The sequence below is a fragment of the Pezoporus flaviventris genome, unplaced genomic scaffold (genome assembly GCF_033815535.1).
Source record: "Pezoporus flaviventris isolate CSIRO_AGI_PZ_B2104156 unplaced genomic scaffold, CSIRO_AGI_Pfla_v1 ptg000025l, whole genome shotgun sequence".
In the NCBI taxonomy this organism is placed as follows: domain Eukaryota; kingdom Metazoa; phylum Chordata; class Aves; order Psittaciformes; family Psittacidae; genus Pezoporus; species Pezoporus flaviventris.
In genome coordinates, this window is record NW_026892573.1 from 33,719,735 (window position 1) to 33,740,707 (window position 20,973).

General features: G+C 47.4%; 1 protein-coding gene across 7 annotated transcripts in view; it reads right to left on the reverse strand.

Annotated features, from left to right (window-relative positions):
* GDPD5 (glycerophosphodiester phosphodiesterase domain containing 5) overlaps positions 1-20,973 on the reverse strand; it is a 163,574-nt gene that overhangs the window by 36,025 nt on the left and 106,576 nt on the right. For all 7 annotated transcript variants that reach the window (XM_061458128.1, XM_061458129.1, XM_061458130.1 and 4 more), the window contains exons 3-7: positions 10,285-10,388; positions 5,700-5,793; positions 4,925-4,984; positions 1,395-1,493; positions 143-236 (exon numbers count right to left, since the gene is read on the reverse strand). In XM_061458128.1, the coding sequence (XP_061314112.1) occupies positions 143-236; positions 1,395-1,493; positions 4,925-4,984; positions 5,700-5,793; positions 10,285-10,388 (451 nt within the window). The remainder of the gene's footprint in view (positions 1-142; positions 237-1,394; positions 1,494-4,924; positions 4,985-5,699; positions 5,794-10,284; positions 10,389-20,973) is intronic.

The window sequence follows — 20,973 nt, forward strand, 5'->3', positions numbered from 1 at the left end:
CTAGCAGAGCATGCACCTCCCTATTGTGGCTGAGGTGTAGGATGCTGAGCCCTGGGAAGGAACCAGTGCTGCCCCCCCCAAGGAGAGGACCCGATGCCCCACCAGCCCCCGAGCATCATGCAAGGACACGAGTGGTACTCACTGGCTTTCTCCGTGCGTGCAAACTGCCCCGCTACCAACCACGACAGGGCTGTGACTGCTGCAAGTGCTCCTATATGCAAGAAAGGGGCTGTGGCCTGCAGGATACAAGAACAGGAGAGAAAAAAAGGTATTGCAAACACAACACCACCTTGGAAATCCACTGATCTCTCAGGTTCCAGAGGGCATCAGAGCATTCCGTTTCCAGTTGGATGTTGCACGACTCCCACATTAGGCTCCTGCATCCTATTTGGGTATCTCTTCTTCCAAATCCTACCTTTGCCTTTGGTACTCAAGCCTCTAAGAATCATAGAATGGTTTGGGTTGGAAGGGACTTTCAAAGCTCACCTCTCCAACCCCCATGCAATAAGCAGAGGTATCTTCATCTAGATCAGGTTGCCCAGAAGTCAAAGCAGGAAGAGAGATGGAGCTGTTGGAGCGAGTTCAGAGGAGGCTACAGAGATGCTGCAAGGGCTGGAGCAGCTCTGCTCTGGAGCCAGGCTGGGTCAGTAACAAAAATCTTCTTAGGAAGGTCTTGGAGCAAGCTGCTCCAGTGGAAGGTGTCCCTGCCCATGACAGGGGTTTGGAACTGGATGAGCTTTAAGGTCCCTTCAACCCAAACCATTCTATGAACACACTATACTGTGTATCATCACATTGTATCACCATGAGAGAAAGCTTGAGAAGCATCCTCTGAGTAATGCTTTTGTTCTCCAATTGTCTGTCTAAATCTTAAACTCAAAACAACAACAGGAGCCAACCAAGGAAGAGAAGCACTTCTCAGAAGCATTAGTCACTCGTGTCAGTGCTGTTCTTCCCCACCCCACAGCACAAGAACACAGCAGCTGCGTTCATTTTTAGATACATACAAACTTATGCGCGATGTGAAAACAAACCCAGAGTACTCCTCCCACGAGCCTGGGATGAGCATAACGCTCCAGGCTGGACACCAACATCCCAAGCACTGCTAGCCAAAACAAGGGGAGGAACTGCCCTCTCCCTCCAGCAGCTATGAGTCACACTCAGTGTTTTCCACCTCAAAGTCTGCAGCCAAGCCCTGGTTTGAGTTTATGAGCCCAGGAGATGGAGACAAAGTGATAGTGGCCTTGAGGACTCCATGGGAGTTCTGCTGCCACCTTTCTCATTGCCAAGACTTCACTATTGGAAGTGACAAACATCAAGACAGGGTTTTATAGAGTAGAAAGCTGCACGTGGCCCATTTCTCCTCTTGAGAAGCATCCTTGCAGATAACTTACTTGTAGTGAAATAAATACCATCTCCCATTCGTCATCCCAGAGCTGTGCTATGGATGACATGGTCACCACGGTAGTTATCAAGGTTGTCACCAGGCCAATCTGCAACAAATGAGAGTATTTACACATCCTGCAGCCTATCATTATCATCTCATAATAAAATCTAATAGTAAAATAAAACCTAATAATAATAAAAGGTCTAAAACCAACTAGCCTTAAGACCCACAAGGAAAGAGGTCAGGCTTGTGTGCTGTCCCAGCATAACCTCCCCTTTTCCACCACTGGAGCTGTAACACTGGGCTGAACAGTCCCAGGAGGACACAGTTCATGGATGGTCCCTTACTCTGGCCAGTAGTAGTATGGAAAGATCAGGTGATTTCCTTTGACAACGAGCTGGATCAAAACCAGCTTAAATAGAGATTGGGTTCTGCTGGGCAACTTGAGGAGGTGGTCACAGACTCTCTTGCCCCTGTTACAGCAGTCCTTGATGCACGAGGGCTATGGGAGGTTGGTGGACTTTGCTCAGCTTGACTGCCCAACACTTCTGTTCAGACATAGAGCTTGAGCACACCCAGCACAAGGAACACTGCGCATCAGTAAAGGGTGATCATATGAGTTAAGCAAGGCTGTGCATCTCCATCACTAAATCGTCTAGAGATGGTTCAAGCACGGCTTTGTGAATGGATGTGGCTTCACCTGCATCTGTGCAGACAGCATCCAAGCCATGTTGACAGAGGAGTTACAACAGGTATTGTGGCTTAAGAAGAGGTGATGGGTGAGACAGTGGCTGAACCGAGATGGCAAACCCAGCCTATCAGCCTCCCTCTCCTTCCACATGGAAGCACACAGAGCCTGAGCAAAGCAGTCAAAAAGAAAATGTCATCCCCGTTTTGAAGGTAAAAAGTTCAAGCTGTCAAGAGCTGCCATCGAAGTAACTCCAGCTGTAAAGACCCAAAATCTGGGCTGTCTATCAAGAAACAGTTCACCGTCTGGTATCTCAGTCTCTACTGTTCCACACACCTCCTGGATTCAAAGGACGCTGCTGCTCTATGCCTCTGTCTCATGTAGTGTCTAGATCCCAAATCTGTGTGGGAGACTTGGGCAGAACAGGCTGGCTGACACACAACAATGAACTGATCAGCTAGGATGCATAGGACATCTCTACATCAATTTCAGACTGGGTTAATACCTTTGGCAAGCAAATAAACCCCCCACCCCCATCCCGAACATCTACAGAAATCACTTTTGTACATGAGGATAGGAATTCTTTCTAGTTTAGCATCAGTTCATACCTGCTGTTCCTTTCCTAAATGCCCATATCTGAAGCGGGGCTATAGGGATGCTGGGCATGGACTCTTCATCAGGGACTGTAGTGACAGGACAAGGGGTGGTGGGTTAAAACTGAAACAGGGGAAGTTTAGATTGGATCTAAGGAAGAAGTTCTTTCCTGTTAGGGTGCTGAGGCACTGGAATGGGTTGTGCAGGGAGGTTGTGAATGCTCCATCCCTGGCAGTGTTCAAGGCCAGGTTGGACAGAGCCTTGGGTGCCCTGGTTTAGTGTGAGGTGTCCCTGCCCATGGCAGGGGGTTGGAACTTGATGATCCTAAGGTCTTTTCCAACCCTAATTATTCTATGATTCTATAAGCAAACTTGCCAACAGCAAAAGAGGTGTCCAAAGGACAGCAGTAGCTTGCTCTGAGCCTACAGCTTCTGGGGAATATGAACAAAGCACATGGGGCAGCAGAAGGGTCCAAGAGAGCAACTGCAATGGGTAGGAGAGGATCCCCGAGCTAAGAGGCTGCATTCAAGACACCTTCTGACCCTATTCTTCCCCTCTACTCATGATATACCCCTTGCAGTTGCAATCCAGCTCTGGGGCAGCAGCACAAGAGGGATGTGGAGCTGATGGAGCGAGGCCAGAGGCAGCAATGCAGATGCCAGATCATAAAGGACCAGCACACAACCTGTATTGAATCTACTTTTGGTCCATTTTATATCCCCCTAAAGCTGAACTCCAAATTCAGCAGCAAGAAAAGACTTTGCCTACCAGATTTCTTCAGTACAGCCCTAATTCCCCTTGATATCACTGCCCTGTGAGGCACAGAGGTGTCAGGACAGAAGTATCTCCATTCCATCATTTCCTCCTCCCATCAGCTCCTATTTATTGCTTTTATTTTCGCTTGTGTTTCTCCACCTTGGTTTACAATCCTCAGCTCTTTTTTGCAGGATTCCAGGAGAAAGCTGGGAGGAATTGTGTGGTTTGCACATACCAGCCTTTCCCACAGGCTTTATGCTATATTTGAAGGTAATTCAGCACAGTTGCAGGGAAGAATATTAACTTATTCCAGTTTCTCATCTCAACCTCTTTAGAAAGCAGAGGGAAATGTGGGGAAGGGAAGAGAGAGCTGCGATGAAAGTGGACTTATTTGGAAGAAGGGAAGGAAAGGTGGGTTTCTGCAGGCAAGAACTAACTGATCTCCACCAACACATTCCTCTTCGGGACTTACTCATCCAAACCCACCCGCCACCTGGAGCGTGTCTGAAAAATACCACTTCTCCCAATGAGGAAACATATGTCGGGCTCAAGAACCAGCAATTTCTTCTCCAGACAGTCCCTGCTCCCTTTCTGCACCCCCTCCTCCAGAGGAAGCACAATTCCTATTGTTTCTAGGCAAAAGAAAGGAGCGGGTGGGGATGTCGGTGCTCTCCCTGTGCCTGTGTACTGGATAGAGCTGGTACATCTGTTCAGGCTCTGATCCTGCAAGACCTTGTCACGTGCAGAACAAGCAGTTTCAGGAGGAGCTGTGTAATCAGCACATTCAGGACTGGTCCCTTAATTACCTCTTATAGCAGACTGCCAGTTACAATGGAAAGCTGCCAAGCCGTTTTCTTTGGCACCGTGTCTCCCTGCAGCTTGCTACATACCCTTCCTCTCCCTTTCTGCGCTCCTAACAGCAGATCTGCATCCTAGAATGGTTTGGGTTGGAAAGGACCTTAAGATCATCCAGTTCCACCCCCCCGCCATGGGCAGGGACACCTCACAGCAATGCTTTTCAAGCTGCTTTACACACAAATCAGGACCTTGGGTTCCACCAAACCACAACCTGCACGTTGCACAGCCCCAGTTTAAACACCTACTTCTTCTCCCAAGGCTTTTCCACTCAGTTCCTCCAAGCACAACCTCAACAGCTTCACATCTGGTCAGCCCCTCATCCAGGGCTGAGCTCAGCACAGAAAGGAGCACCAGAGAGGTTCAGAATGGAGAACCACGCCGAGCTGAGACTAAGGTCAGGCTGACCTGATGACTCAGTGTGTATCCATCTCCAAAAGCAGCCCTCTGTCTGTCAGCAGGGACCCCAAAGCACTTCACCAAAGTCTTTGACTGATCCAACTGTGCAATTTGCTTTGAGATGAGGACACATGAACCAAAGACATCTACAATATATGCTCTTCTCAAGACCATGACCACATACTCCTGAGACTCCTGTTTTATAGAGCTCCCACTCACTTCCAAGCTGAAAAGAGCTCATTTACCTTGTGAAGCCAGTGCAGGTTCATTTGCTGTCCCACAGCTATGTGACATAGCGCTAGTATCTGGGAGGAAGAAACCAAGAGTCAGACATAGGCACATCAGAACCTTCAAGGGTTTGAACATGTAGGAACATATCAGCATCCATAAAGATAACCCAACAGGCCAGGACAGAAAGCAGGGCTAGCACGAGGATGGCTGAGAAGACACCATCTAGCTCAGCTGTACAAAGAGATCCTTTACAAAACCAAGGATGTGGAGGGAAACACTTAGACCTCCAAGAGGCAGGGATTTGGGACGCTGGTCCATGGGTCCACAGGGAGCAGTGCCTGAATGGGGCCAGGTACCAGCATGGTACTTGAACGGACATCACCTCAAAGATCAGTGCCTACATGGGGCAGGGTACCAGGATGCTGCCTGCATGGACATCACCTGGGAGGTCCCAGCACCCTCTGGATGCTGGGATGAGGGGAAACAACTTGCACTCGTGACTGGCAGACACCAGAGTGGAAACTGGGCCATACTAAGGGGAACAAGAGATGTATTTCTCCTCAGGCCAACTGTACCACTGGTATGAGGGTCTCTGTCTTTGCTCCTGATCATCTGAGGTCAAGGTGTGTATTTTTCACTTTCCATTGATTTTAGGCAACTTAAGGCAAAGACAGGAGGAGAAATCACTTCTGAAAGGAAAATTGCTCAAGGTGGAGAGTTGGACAGAGAAGTTTGTGTGCGTTTAACAACAAGGACCCAGTTCTCTAGGAAACATTTCCTTCTACTCACCAATAACACTGTAATGTAAGTAAAGCCAGCAGCAGTTGTCACAAGTATTGGAATGGACCAGTCACTCCAATATCCCATTCGGTTATATAAAAACCTGAAAGAGGAATGTGAAGGACAGGTTAAGAAGAGATTTAACACCACAGCAACTTCATCAGGGTTTAGGTAAACCTTTAGAAAATGGGTCTTTTTGCTCCCACTCTACAGAGGAGAAATAGGGAGAAAAAAGCTTAAGTCACTCTGAAATAAAAGCCAGGGTTTGTGCTTTGATTCCTCATGGTAAATTAACTCTGCAAAGAGGAATTGGACAAATCTGTCAAAACACAGCAACAAGGATATGTTGGTAAAAGGAAAAACCACCATGAAACAACAATAAAACCTCCACACGGAATCAAGGCTTGAGTTTTCCCACAAATATTCCCTACAAACAAGAGGAAAAATAACCCCATGCACGGCCTAAACAATAGGTCCAACACTGTCCCATGTGCTTTTAGACTAATAAATACAATATAGAGATGGTGGCAAGGGCAGGGGAGGAAAGTTAATATTGCTGTGCAAAGCTGTGCTGTATCATCAAGGTGAGAGCTCTTTGTAGCGGGACAAAGTGATGGAAGAAATTGGTCCTCTTGGACTTATTGGAGATGGTGTTTCTTATTCCAGTGGGCTGTAGAGAAGGTCCACGGGGCTTGTTGGAGGAAATGCATCTTCTTCATAGAATCAGCCAGGATGGAAAAGCCCTTTAAGCTCATCCAGTCCAACCATTCCCAGCACTGCCAAGGCCACCACTGCCCCATGGCACTGAGGCCTCGTCTCCATGGGGTGTGAGGTGACTGCAGCCCTGCCCTGGGCAGCCTGTTCCAATGCCTGAGCACCCTCTGGGGCAGGAATTGTTCCTCAGCTCCATCTAAACCTGCCCTGGTGCAGCTGAGGCCGTTTCCTCTTGTCCCATCCCTTGTTCCTTGGGAGCAGAGCCCAGCCCCTCCTGGCTCCATCCTCCTCTCAGGCACTTGTAGGGAGGTCACATCTTCAATTGACCAAAGGGTTCATCTGCCCATCCTGAAGGATGCTTGTGGGGGTTTTTGGCTCAGTGGGTTCCCTTCTCTTGGTCCTTGTGTTTACCTTAAAGCTTTAAGTAAGACATGGACCATTCAATGGATCTGTGGTCCAACCTCAGCAAGAGGTAGCAGCCATGTCCTGATGCACTGGACGGTCAGAGCAGGAACTTAGGCCCAGTTAAAGCAATACCGAAGCATAGACGACATCCTACAGGTGTATCTCCACAGCATGTACCTCCAAAACAGCTTCTTTGGTTCCTCTAGGCCATCCCTCCCCAGTGAATTCCCCAGGTTCCCTGCACACAGGTAAGAACAGTTGCCACCTCAAAGCTTAGCAGCAGCAAACCATAGAAGCCAAATGCTTTTCCTATAGCTTGGTGGTCACAGCACTGCTTTATGAACAGAGAAACCCACATTCACTCCCCACCTTAGCTTTTGGGATCGCAAGGCTCTTCCCCCACCAACTCTTCAACCCACAAGCAAAGAAATAGGCTTCATCCTCCTGCTAAAGGGGTTTTTTCTTCCCTCCTGTCCTCTATTTATCTTCCCCACTCTCAGCTACCAGGTTTCCCAACCCTATATTCAGAAGGCAGGTTCAGCTCAGCATCCTGCCTCTCATTATTTCCTTGAAGCCAATGGGCAGTAAAAGCTTTATGAACAGGAGCACCAGGTATCACAGCAGCAACACTGTCCTTTGTGCCTAGCACTGGGTCTCAAATGTCAGATCTGCATGTGAATAGCAATATGCTTCCCAGTAAAACTGTTCTGGAGATGGATTAAAAAGACATTAAAGCACATTAGAGCAAAGCAAGATGCAGGAGACTCAGTCAAATACCTTCCCTGGCCAGAAATGCAGAAGGACACCCAGGCCCCACCACACCAGGAGAGAGGCAGCCAAACCCAAAAACCTTTATTGCAACTTCTTAGAGTTCAAGCCTGACCCGGATTAAACTTTTTTCCACTGGATTTTTAGAGAAAACATCACTGGCTTGACTTGAATTTGGTTAACTTCATCTCCATGCTAATCCTCTTGTACAGCAAGGGCAGGATGGCTACAGGGTGGATGATGCAGCAGGACTGGTTGGGACGGAACGGACCTTAAAACTCCTCCAGTCCCAACCCCTGCCACGGGCAGGGACCCCTTCCACTAGAGCAGCTTGCTCCAAGCCCCTGTGTCCAACCTGGCCTTGAACACTGCCAGGGATGGGGCAGCCACAGCTTCTCTGGGCACCCTGTGCCAGCGCCTCAGCACCCTCACAGTAAATGTGGGGCTCAGGTCCCACTGGCCTTCCTCAACCCCACTCATCAGTGAGGGGTCATGAACAGACCAAGGTGAGCACCCAGGGTTTTCATTGCCTTTCTTTGGTTACAATAGATTAATGCTGTGTGTGAGCATATTGAAGACTCAACCTCCACCCCACTACTCAAATCCAGCATCATTCATCAGCCACAAACTCTGGCCTGGCAACTGCTCCATCTACTCTGTCCAAGAGTAATGCTCTCACATAGCACCTACAGAGCAAATCCGTGGGTCCAAAGGTGGCCATTATCCAGGTTCTGCTTAGGGACTCAAAGAGCCATAATAAAAGGGATCTGGAGGGATTCAGACATGCTATAACTAAACAAGAGGGAAGAAAGAGAAGAGGGTTCCTCTGAAGTCTTTGCTTATGACACCACTAAAAGCTTCCTTAGCTCAACTTCAGTACACTTAAGTTTTTGCTCTGATGTCCCTTCAAGCGGCCCTCTGATGTGTCAGGTCTTCACTTGATGTGGAAATGACTGCTTTAAAACGCTGTTTCCATGGCAGTTATGAAGCACATGAGCCTTCTCCGTGACTAAGGAACAAGGTATTTGCTACACAGACTTGTATTTGTAGTCCTGTTCCAGAGGGAACACAGCCAGGTTCCCAAATGCAGCATCTCCATTAATCCCTCCATCTCCCCACATCCTCCATTAACCAATGCTGAGCTTCCCGTTGCAGTACATCACTTGCACACTGGAGAGCTGAAGTACAGTGCAATTAAATGCAGACATCAAAAAGATGAGGCAGTGAATTAAAAAAAGAAGATATTTACCTAAATTTCAGAGCCACAAGAACCTCTTTGCATGTTCAGCTTCACAGGGAAAGGTTAAAGCCTGCAGCAATACATGCCAGGCTATAATTTTCCTTGTCTTTGTAAAGCCCATTTCAATCGCAGAATATTCCCTTAAGTCTTTACAAGTTGGAAGGCCAAATCTCCATCTTTATGTAGCTAAATCACTGCCACAGTTTAATTAGGCCAAATTGGTTTTATAGGGATAGGTGCATCCACTGTTGGACACCGAACCTGCTGCCTGAATCACAGGCAGCAATTGCTGTGCTCAGTTGTAGGGTTGGAACTGGATGATCTTAAGGCCCCTTCCAACCCAAACCAGTCTGGGATTCTGTGATTTCAAAGCCCAAATACCTCCTGCATCCAGACCAGACCTGCACATCTCCTCCTACTCTGGCGTGAGTATTTGGGAACCCAAACCTTTGCATCACTGCAGCTGCAATGCCCAGTCACAGCATCCCCACATGATTTTATTTAGCCCTCTCTCCACTTTAAGCTCAGACAGATTTGGCTTTGCACTGGAGTGGACTAGAAGCATTCACGTCTTTACTGTTGGTATAAACTGGAAGAGAAAGAAGTTCCAAAATGCCCTTTAAAATAAGGGTTTTTTCCTTCTAGTCTTACAAATAACCAAGAGCAATGGTGATGGCTTCAGTTCTAAGAGTGTGGGTCTGAGCAAAGAGGAAAACCACACTCCTAGGAGAAGCCAGCTCACATCATTGAGTTGGTGAACACTGAGTTGGTGAACACCCTCCCTCCCACAACATCAGCATCTAAAGCATGTGATGTATTTAAGGGATCAACTACCCACTGCGGTGCAAACCACAGTTTACACGCTATAGCCCACAAGAGGATGATGTCAGGGCAGTCTGGTTAGAAGAGAGCCCAAGGTACTGTCAAAGTGGTTTAAAGATGCTGCCGAGACAGTGAAAGGGAGGATCATTTCCAGCACTGGAGGGAGCTGGTAACAGCCGAACTGCCCAGCACATCCCTCTGGAAAGCTCGTTTTCAGCTCCTTCCAACGTTGCCAAGTTTTCCACACCCATGTCTGCTTGAGGCTGAGCTTTTTGCCATTTATGTTCTGCAGAAAGTTGCAGCCAAATTGCTCAGGATCCTCCCAAAACAGCAGGCCAGAGAAAGAAACAAACTGAACGCAACCAAATGCTTCGACGTGATTCCAGCCCCAACTTTGGTTTCTTATGGAAGATGATCTTAAGGTCCTTTCCAACCCAAGCCATTCTATGATTCTATCAGTGAAGATAAGCAATAGATGCTCTCCTGCAGACTCACTTCCTACCTCACTTTCCCTTACTGTCATTAACAACTCCATCTGAAAGACTCAAATGCATCCAAGGCAATGTCAAACAACTCTTAAAGGAGTCTGATGGCAGCCAAAATTGTTAAGGGCTTGCTCCTCTGCAATGGGGAAGCTCTACTCACCAGTTGATTTCATTGTAGTCATTGTGAACCTCCCACCAGAAGTAAAACCAAACCAGGGTCAGGAAGAAGGATGAGGTGAGGATGAGGAACCAGAGCCGCTCCCACTGTGGATAGAAAGAGAAATGAGCATTAATACTGGCCCATTGCAGGGACAGTGCCCCCATATTGTCCAACATTCCATCTAGAAGCTGTGGAGGTTGGATGGAGTTAACTAGGTATTTCCAAGGGTAGATTTGGGACCTTTTTCACCTGGGGGAGTTAGGAGATGCCACCCTGGTCCCCAGCCCTGGACAAAGAGGTCCATTATGTAGATCCACGTTATGTAGCGCCAGTTCAGCATTTCTCCAGCTCTTTAGGCACGTGCAATGAGGGAACATTTTGGATACAGAGCTGGGTTTTTTTGGCTTGTTTGTGTTTGGGGTATTTTATAGGCAATTGTTGAATTAACTTTTCCATTCACATGTGAGAGGTGCAACTTGACATCTTACTCTCAGCCTAAATGACCGAGTAGCTATCAAACGGCAAAGTCTACATAGCAGGTTATGGATGCTGCTACTACACACACATATACAAACCCTTCCTTACTCCTTCCCTAAGCCACTCAGATCCTGCAAAGCCAACCACCCATCCACAACATTCATCCATTCCCACCACCACCACATATACAAGTGTTTTCCAGGAGGAGAGACCACAGCAGCATTGCTTAATGGAGATTTACACCACCATTCAGCTCGGATGCATGTTCCAAATAATACTCTACACACACAGAGGAAAAAACATATGGTCAGTGACCTAATCCAAAAGCATGACTGAAATCCCAAAACACAAAGACATCCATGAAGAGAACAGTGCTGCAAACTCTCCCTAAGCAGCCCCATTTCCACGTTCTACTTGTTGGTTTTACTCTGCAGGCATTCAATAGGCCACACATGTTTCTGTTCCCAACCAGCATCCAGTCTGATTGGAACAAACCACTGAAACACATCCTTTATGGAAAATATGAAGCTTCTCTTCCCAGAATGAGCAAGAAGGGATGAAAACTGACAAAGTGAATGAGTAACTCCACTACTATAATTTCCTTCCAGACCCCGAGCACAACATTAATCTCTTCGGAAAATGCCCTTTTCTCTACTCTCATGGCTTTTCAATTATGCAGAACAACATAACCAATGCAAACACTGCTTTGGTGATATATGAAATACTACTAGTTTTTGCCTTCCTTTTCCATCTTAAGGGCTGAAGCTATTTACTTAACTGTATATTGACTGTTTTCCATCATGCATCACCCTGGATACCTATCTTGTGATACAGCTCTTCCTTGGATGCTCTGTTTTATAAGAAGTGCCAAGAGAAAAAAAAGAAAGCAATAAAAAGGCTTGGAATTATTTCATTTTTGCTGTGCCAAAAGTGATGTCTTCTGCTAGAAATTCCCAATTCTTGGCTGGGGCTGTGGTTAAAACATCTTTTTCAACTCAGCTCAAGTTTATAAGCCAACTTCTATCAAACCTCCATACCAGCTCCATCCCATGAGGGTCTTCATGTTCCAAATAAATGGGAAAAAAGGGACCAGAAGGAGGTAAAATGGGAATTGCACAGGGCAACAACTAGGTGCATTCAAAACCACATGGTCAAACTGCTCTGCCATACTTGCAAAAACTATACTCTCTCCACCCTATCCATAGATCTGCACCTATGCGCACAAGTGACCAGCAGGTCAGAGGAGGTGATTCTACCCCTCTACTCTGCTCTGGTGAGACCCCACTTGCAGCACTGGGTGCAGTTCTGGGGTCCTCGACATAAAGAGGACATGGAGCTGTTGGAACAAGTCCAGAGGAGCCCATGAGGATGAGCAGGGGCTGGAGCAGCTCCTGTATGGAGCCAGGCTGAGAACATTGGGGCTGTTGAGCCTGGAGAAGAGAAGCTGCGTGGAGACCTCAGAGCAGCTTCCAGTGTGTGAAGGGGGCTACAAGGATGCTGGAGAGGGACTCTTCATCAGGGACTGCAGTGACAGGACAAGGGGTGATGGGTTCAAACTGAAACAGGGGAAGTTCAGGTTGGAGATAAGGCAGAAGCTCCTCCCTGTGAGGGTGCTGAGGCGCTGGCACAGGGTGCCCAGAGAAGCTGTGGCTGCCCCATCCCTGGCAGTGTTCAAGGCCAGGTTGGACACAGGGGCTTGGAGCAAGCTGCTCCAGTGGAAGGGGTCCCTGCCCATGGCAGGGGCTGGAGCTGGAGGAGCTTTAAGGTCCCTTCCATCCCAAACCAGTTTGGGATGTTACGATTCTCTAAGTAACCTCCTGGAAGGAAAGCGCTGTGGTTGGAATGCGGAGTTTCCCCAGAACCCCCACCTTTGGTAGCAGGATGCCATCTACAGCACCTATGTTACCTCCAACCAACACTAGCTTTCCCCAGTCCCAAATCCAACAGCAAGGCTGCAACATCTCTCCACGATGAACCTCCTCCACGACGAACCTCCTCCACATCAACCACCAGTGCACAGCCGAGCCAACCCTTTGCAACCCAGGAGTTCCAGATTATAATCCACCCATGGAACATCTGGATTATATAAACACCCCAACCTAAAACCACTCACACCTTCACTCCCTCCCACCAAAATTCCCCAGGAAGAAGCAATTCCTAACCCGTTCAGCAGATTATGACTATTTTCTCCTGGTGCCTTCCAGTCTATGGTTCTCCAAGCTTTCAAACCTCACTTTCCCCTATTGTTAGTTGGTTTTTTGTCTCCCCATTTGGGTCTAACACCTTGCACGGATCAGCAACACTGCTGAATCAGTTAACTGGACAGGTTTTGCAAGGCGAGTGAGGTTTCAAGCATCTCAAATGCTGGACCAATATTGCTGTATAAAACATAGTAATCCTCCAGCTTTTTAAAGGTCATTATGGGATAAACTTGGCCAGTTTTCATGCACTGGATGACAGTGATTTGATAAGCCAAGGGAAAACATTTCAGAACATGTTTGGGCTTTATGTTTCATATATCTATTTTTTTGTGTGTGTTTTCTCCTTCATTTACATGCAAGTAGCAGAGCCTGTGTCAAAGCTCTCCAAAAAGCTATTTTAGGTCGCTCCTTGATGCTGCACTTGCCAGATATATTTGCCTGGCTGATTTTGTGTAAACCCAGTCCAATCCCTTGAGGGTTGGCATACTTCAGTGAGGTCAAGAATAGGGAACATCTTCCCAGCACCACTGATGCTATTCAGCACAGACTGAGCCCGAATCCGAACCTACATCAACCTGACCTACGTATACAACATATTGGATGTAGCCTGTCTCCTCTACAACCTCCCTCCAACCACCCCTCATCAGAAGAGCTTTAGAGACCCCTGCTTCACAAGCTTCCATATGCTTTAAAGCAAGGTGAAATCTGCACCATTCAACAGCTTCGAGCCTCTACTGCTAAAAGCGGAGTCATCCTGATCACTCAATCACAGCTTCAAGCAGGAGGTGCCACCTCACCTATGGAAGCTCAAGCAGAACCACTAGAAGGTTTGAAGGTGCTTGCAGAAGACGTCCATATTCAGCTCCATGAGGTTTGATAGGAATGTCAGCACTGAGATTTTGGCACTTCTAGAAAACCTTCCCTCCTTCTCTTTCAGTTTATCCCTCTTCACACCAGGATATGACGGATGTGCTCACTAGTTACCACTTACTTGCACTAAGCTTAAACATGCTCAGCTCACACTGCACTCAGTGTTGTCATGCAAATGAACCTGACCAAGTACAGGTATTAGCACCTTCATTCCTACCAGGATGTAATTTGGAAGTAGCTTCATGTTTTGTCCTGTTTTCTATACTCTGGTTCACACCACTAAAGGGCTTTGGGTGAAGCAAAACCAGATGTGCTCCAGGAGTGAACTCAGTGTACATCAACTACCAGTGGGTATTCGGTCCAGATTGGAGCGAATCCTAAATGACTACACCACCACCTCCAAAACGTTGGAACTAGGTGGTTTTCAGGTCCTTTCCAACCCTAACTACTCTATGGACATCAGGACTTCAGCACCAACTATCTCCCTCCACAAACCTCTTCTCTTGGGCCATACCACTTGCTAATGAAGACACAGCCATGTCTTAAAGAATGGTATTAAATGGTGTTAACCTCATTGTATCAACACTTAACTTTAAAGGAAAATCAATAAATGAAGAGTCACCTTTATCCTTCAGCTAAATGTCTACAGAGGACAAGCTCTATGCACTCAGTTAACCTCAGAAAGAGCTAACTGGTGCATGCATGAAGCCTTTGCGGAGCACACTCAATGAGATGGCCACAGCCCAAAGAAGAATGGAGAGAATATCAACTAAAGTAAGAAAAAAGTGATCTTGAAATGAGAATATTTAAAAGGATCAGGCACAAGCTGAAGTTTTTTGGGCTGCAGAAGAGCTACCAAAACCAGGCATCTTACATGTACCACTGTGCTTGTGACCTCAGGTCTGGTGTGGGGCCACTTCTAGCAATGGAAATATGATTTCTTATTCCAAGATTATATAAAGACTTAATCAGAAGAGCCCCAAAAGGAAGCAAATGAAGACTGAGACCTGTCGCCAAGTTTCAGTTTGTCAGCGATTTCTTGATGCATTAAAATCACAGGATCCGTAAAAAATAAGAATTAAAAAGAATCAGTATTTCAGCCACATTTTCCACCACTTTTGTGCATTCCCAATTCCCACCTGTGGGAGCATAACCAATTCTCAAAGTAAGGGATAATGGCAAAAAAACCCACCCCAAATTAAAGGAATTTACCACACAACGACCCAGTTTGTGACTCATTGTGAAGGTGGCTCATGCGTTTTACCTGCTTTTGTGATGCAGGTTTTAATCTGACCTCTTTGAAACAGCCACAAAAGTCACATCACAGAGCACAGACGAGATTTCCCTATCTGGGGATTAGTTTTGGACCAGCCTCTTTAGCTGCAACTCCCCAACCCAGATGGAGTTTGTAGCATTATTTACAACCTGGTACTGGTAGCAGGAGAGCAGAGGCTTAGGAGGATTATTTTCTTTCCTGTAGGATCTGCAGGAGGGATTATGGAGTTCGTTCACATGCACATTGCCACCTACAAGGGCTATTTCATAGAATCACAGCATGGTTTGTGTTGAAAGGGACCTTAAAGCTCCTCCAGCTCCAACCCCTGCCATGGGCAGGGACCCCTTCCACTGGAGCAGCTTGGAACACTGCCAGGTCGACATCTCTTTGTACAATAGCATTTGTAAACCAAAGAAGTTCTTTAACCACCAAATCCATTGCTTTAAATAGGTTCCTTTAGAGGAGGTTCTCTGGCTGTCACTAGAAAATCAAACCTCTGCCAAAACCAGCCACACACAGAGCTAATGCACATTTGCCTGCTCCAGTCATTCCCTGTTGAATTATGGGGTGAACTCAACTCGATGCTGTGCCGTTCTAAAGAAGCCAGAACCATGTCCATTTGATGATTTACCTGAGTCCTTATCAAGCCCAGGATCATCAATTGCCCATTATCTTCCCAAAAAGCAGATCAGCACAGCATCAGGATGTAAACAGAGTGTGATTTGCACATAGAGCTGAGAAAGAGCATTTAAGCTCTTAAAGTCAAGATTGCCCAGGGTGCGACACCACTGATCAGAAGTGGCTATCACTACATTCACACATGGCCCTGGTCATGAGGTTTAAGCATTGTTATAATTAAGATGGGTCTATCAGTATGTCCCAAGCCCTGTCTGGGGCATGGATGCAAACCAAAAGGATACAACATGTGAGACTACATTAAATTGCTTATTTCCTAACATAGATACTCCCAAAAGCCACTGAAATGCTGGTCAATGAGCTAAGCTGCCCCTCTTACTCTTTCTTTGCACCCAGCTGGAGGAGGAGGCTGCATTTTCAGAAGGGGCAGAGCACTGTTGGCTCAAGGGCTGCTCCATTCAAGCCAAGGCTGGAGCCAGCTCATTTCCTGGCAGCCTGCAGATGGGTGAAGCAGAGCATAAACATTTTGCTTCACAGACATCGCTGGAGTCACCCCAGTCAACCCTAGCCCTGAAATGCCCTCCTCCACCTACGGTGGTTGCTGAGATCTGTCAGCTCATCCCAAGCTAACAGCAGGGTTTGCATCCTTGAGATGCTTCTACACCTTCTGGCGTTGGGATACAACTGCAAGACCCCCCCTAAAGCAAACCCATCACCTCCAGCATCCTCCCTGGCAACCTGAAGCAACGTCAAGCTTCAAAGTGAACTGGAAAGAGAGAAGCCTGCTTTGAACTGCGACTGGGTAAGAGGAAATGCCAGCACTGCACAGATTAGAGCTCCATTCCTACCCGGATTAGCTCATAGCAAACAACGCTCCAGCAATCAGTCAACGTGGGTGAAGTGGGGTCATTTCCAACTCATGCATCCCTAGAAGCTTTCCGAGGAAGGAAATCAAATGCCAATGCTGCAACGTTGCTGCAAGCTCACTCCAGTTTATACCAGTAGAGCTAATCATGGCAGCCCACAGATGGAAACAGATGGGTTTTACAGTCCCCCTTTTGATTCCCATCCAACTGTGGGGATAGTGCCAACGTTCACATCAAACCCTCTGTGGCATTTGGTCCCCAAGGCAGCTGAAACCACAGCGAGCAAAATATCACCCCAAGGGCCTTAAATATAGAGGTGAGGATGTGGTTGATTGGAAATGGAGATGCATTAAAAAAAAAGCAGGTTTCTTTTCCTGATTAAAATATGTTCTCCTTTAAAGGGTAAAAGCCAGAAAACAGGAACAACTTCACACTAAGCCACCACTAAGACCAGCCAGAGGGAACAACCTACTGTTTCATGGAAGAAGTTTAAGTCAGATGAGTGGAGCAAGTGGGGTACCATGACCTTTTTCACAGTGCCCCATGAAAGCCCTCCAGAGAGCATAAGGGGGCTTAAAAGAAGACAAGAACAAACATATATTCACAACCTGAGTGAGTTTCCTTTTTGGGTTCATGTGAGACCCCCACTTGCAGCACTGTGTGCAGTTCTGGGGTCCTCAACATCAGAAGGACATGGAGCTGTTGGAGGGAGTCCAGAGGAGGCCACGAGGATGCTCAGGGGCTGGAGCAGCTCCTGTACGGAGCCAGGCTGAGAACATTGGGGCTGTTGAGCCTGGAGAAGAGAAGCTGCGTGGAGACCTCAGAGCAGCTTCCAGTGTCTGAAGGGGGCTGCAAGGATGCTGGGGGGGGACTCTTCATTAGGGACTGGAGTGATAGCACAAGGGGTGATGGGCTCCAACTGAAACAGGGGAAGTTCAGGTTAGATTTAAGGGTGAAGTCCTTCCCTATGAGGGTGCTGAGGCGCTGGCACAGGGTGCCCAGAGAAGCTGTGGCTGCCCCATCCCTGGCAGTGTTCAAGGCCTTGGTCAACATGGTCTAGTGTGAGGTGTCCCTGCCCATGCAGGGGGTTGGAACTGAATGTTCTTAAGGTCCTTTCCAACCCAAATCACTCTGGGATTCTATGGTTATGGGTACACCTTGGTCTTTTAGTAACAGAAGACATTTCTTCGAAAGAGGAACTTGAACTTTGACAGTTTTTAACTCAAACAGTTAAAAAGAAGACAAAGAAAAAACTACACAACTATTGATTCCCTTCAGACTCAAAGCTTCCTTAGCCCAGAGGGATTTACATCAAGAAACACCACAAAGAGAAGCCCAAAACCCTCAACCACAGAGCAAGGGGGAAAAATAGCTTTTCACCACAGACCACGATGTGAAGACCCAACCTTCATTTGAAGAGCAAAGACAAGAAAGACAGGTAGCATTTGCTCCCCACCGGAAAGGCAGCGTGACAGTGGGGAGGCTGAAGGGCAAAAGATCAGAGGAGCCACTGAAATCAATAGAAAAACTCCAGCTCTCTTCCCTGCACTCTGGCTTTGAACCAAGAAACCTTTTATTGCTTGATTCATTATTTCAGAACAGCGGATAAACCAAGCTCCCTTCAATTCGGTTTTCCTCAATTCTGTTAACTTCTATATTACGGTGCACCAGGGAATCACTCGGCATTAAATGTTATTGGTAGACTGGACTCCCCCCTTGTCTCGTTGCTACTTCGAGCAGAACCAAGGTTTATTCTGCCAAAACTGTTCAGAGATCCTCTTCTTCAGGCTGAGAGAGCTGGGCTGGGGCAGCCTGGAGAAGAGAAGGCTCCTGAAGGGGAGACCTGAGAGCAGCTCCAGTGCCTGAAGGGGCTGCAGGAAAGCTGGAGAGGGGCTTGGGACAAGGGATGTAGGGACAGGCCAAGGGGAATGGCTTTAACCTGCCCGAGGGGAGACTGAGCTGAGCTCTTAGGCAGAAGCTCTTCCCTGGGAGGGTGCTGAGGCGCTGGCACAGGGTGCCCAGAGAAGCTGTGGCTGCCCCATCCCTGGCAGTGTTCAAGGCCAGGTTGGACACAGGGGCTTGGAGCAAGCTGCTCCAGTGGAAGGGGTCCCTGCCCATGGAAGGGTTGGAGCTGGATGAGCTTTAAGGCCCCTTCAAAGCAAACCAGTCTGGGATTCCTCCTTTCAAACACCCGTACTTTCAACGTCTTAAACCAGTCAGCTTTCCAGATCCAAAACCTGAGTGCTCTACAGTCCCATGCCTAGAACAAGCCATAAAAACATCTGACTCACTTCTCCACATTAACACCGAACTGTAATGAAAATTGGGCAGAATAATCCAACCTAACAAGCTAGTTAAAACTGGTTCTCCATTTCACCCCCTGATGGGATCTGTGCTCTGGTCAGAGGTTTCTGAGATCAGAGACATTAAGCCTATTTCTTAGAACTAGTTACTGAAAAAACACAGCTGGAAATCACCCCTCACTATTAAAACCAGGAACTGTATTTATCCATAGCTACCCTGGCCAAGAATATTATCTACACATACATCTAAGGCTACAGTGGTCTCCATGTCCACTCAACCAGAGGCTTGCTCCAAACAAAGGTTTGGATTTAATGACCTAAATTTGCTCTGGAGGAAGCTGTTCCTCTTTTTGGCTATATAAAGAGCCTCTGAAGCCATCTTCTCACTTTCAACACCTTCCACTAGACAGTGTGAATATCTCCTCACCATCCACCCCATGGGTCTCTTGCTGTCAACATTAGTAGAAACATGTTCCACCTCCAGCCCCCATGATTTTCACAGTAACTCGGTGTACAAGGGGTGTTAACAACCTCAACTTCCACTCTGCTCCCTCCAGCATCTCTGCAAGTACCACCACTCAAACCAGGACCACAGCATGCCGTGTAAGGTGGGCGATGTGCCTCCTGGAGAACCTCTCCCAAGCATAGCTTGTGTTCCCCAGCTAGAAATAAAGGAGCAATTGGAAGGACAGACTGGGTTTAGGAATTGTCATTCATCCCCCATGAAGAGGGCTCTTGTTCAAGTCGAAGTGCCTCTAGGAACCCATGGCTTTCAGTCTTTGCAGCGACCCCTACCCATTCTCTGCCTCCTGAGCACAGTAACCCTCCTGTTCATTCATTCAAAATAATTAAATAAGTAAATAAAAGTCAAGCTTGGGCAGGAAGAAGCTTTTTGACAATGTCATCCCTCCCCCCTTTCCCCTTTTTCTTGTCAGAAAATTCCAGTTGTGAAAGAAACAGAAGCCTTTCATAGGAAATACCATATTTTAAAGCAATTTCTTGCTAAAGGGCATCTCAACTTGAGGCTGTTGGAATTTCTGGTCAGAGGAAACAGGAGAGAGGCTGAGCCTTTGCAAAAGCTGGCAGTAGATTGGTCAGGATGTGCACAGGCAGATGGAGAGCAACAGCACATATATCTGACCACACATACACACAAAGAAATCAATTCCACCCATTCAGCCATGGGACCAGAACAAATGAAGCTGCAGACTGGGTGGTATGGAAAAGTCAAAAGGGATAACACAGAAGTCTGGAGGGGTGATGTGACATGTTAGACTGGAGCTGAGGAGCAATTCCTGCCCCAAAGGGTGCTCAGGCATTGGAACAGGCTGCCCAGGGCAGGGCTGCAGTCACCGGCCCTGCAAGTGTTCACACACCATGGAGATGAGGCCTCAGTGCCATGGGTTAGGGGTGGCCTTGGCAGTGCTGGGGAATGCTTGGACTGGATGATCTTGAAGGTCTTTTCCAACCTCATTGATTCCATGATTCGATGTTGAGGACAGGGACAAGTGCCAGGACAGACCTCAGCCTCTCAAACTGACTCCTACCATAATCCTTGCCACCAACCTCATTGGGTTTTTACTTGCACACAACTCAACGTCGGGTCCATGCTCTGTTGGCTTCAGTCTTCTCCCCACCACAGGTCACACGCACAGCTGAAGAAAACCATCTCGCATCACTTCTGCCCTGCCAGAGCTAGGATCTCTGGACAACAGCTATTTTAGACTGCTTGGCGGATTTGATACACCCTGGTCAGATCCGCTTACTTAAGGATATCATCCTATTGCCTAAGGATCACAGAATCAGAGAGTTGTTTGGTTTGGAAGGGACCTTAAAACTCATCTAGTTCCAATCCCCCTGCCATAGGCAGGGACATATCCATGTGCATGGCACGGATACCCGTATTATTTAAGGATATCATGCAGGAGCAAATCGGAGTTACAGCAAAACCACTACAGCAAGCAGTAACTTGAGCCAAGTTACATTAGTACCTCCATAGCTCCACACAGATCAGATGTAGCAATGCCCCTTGGCTTCCTCTTGGGCTACAGTGAGGCCTT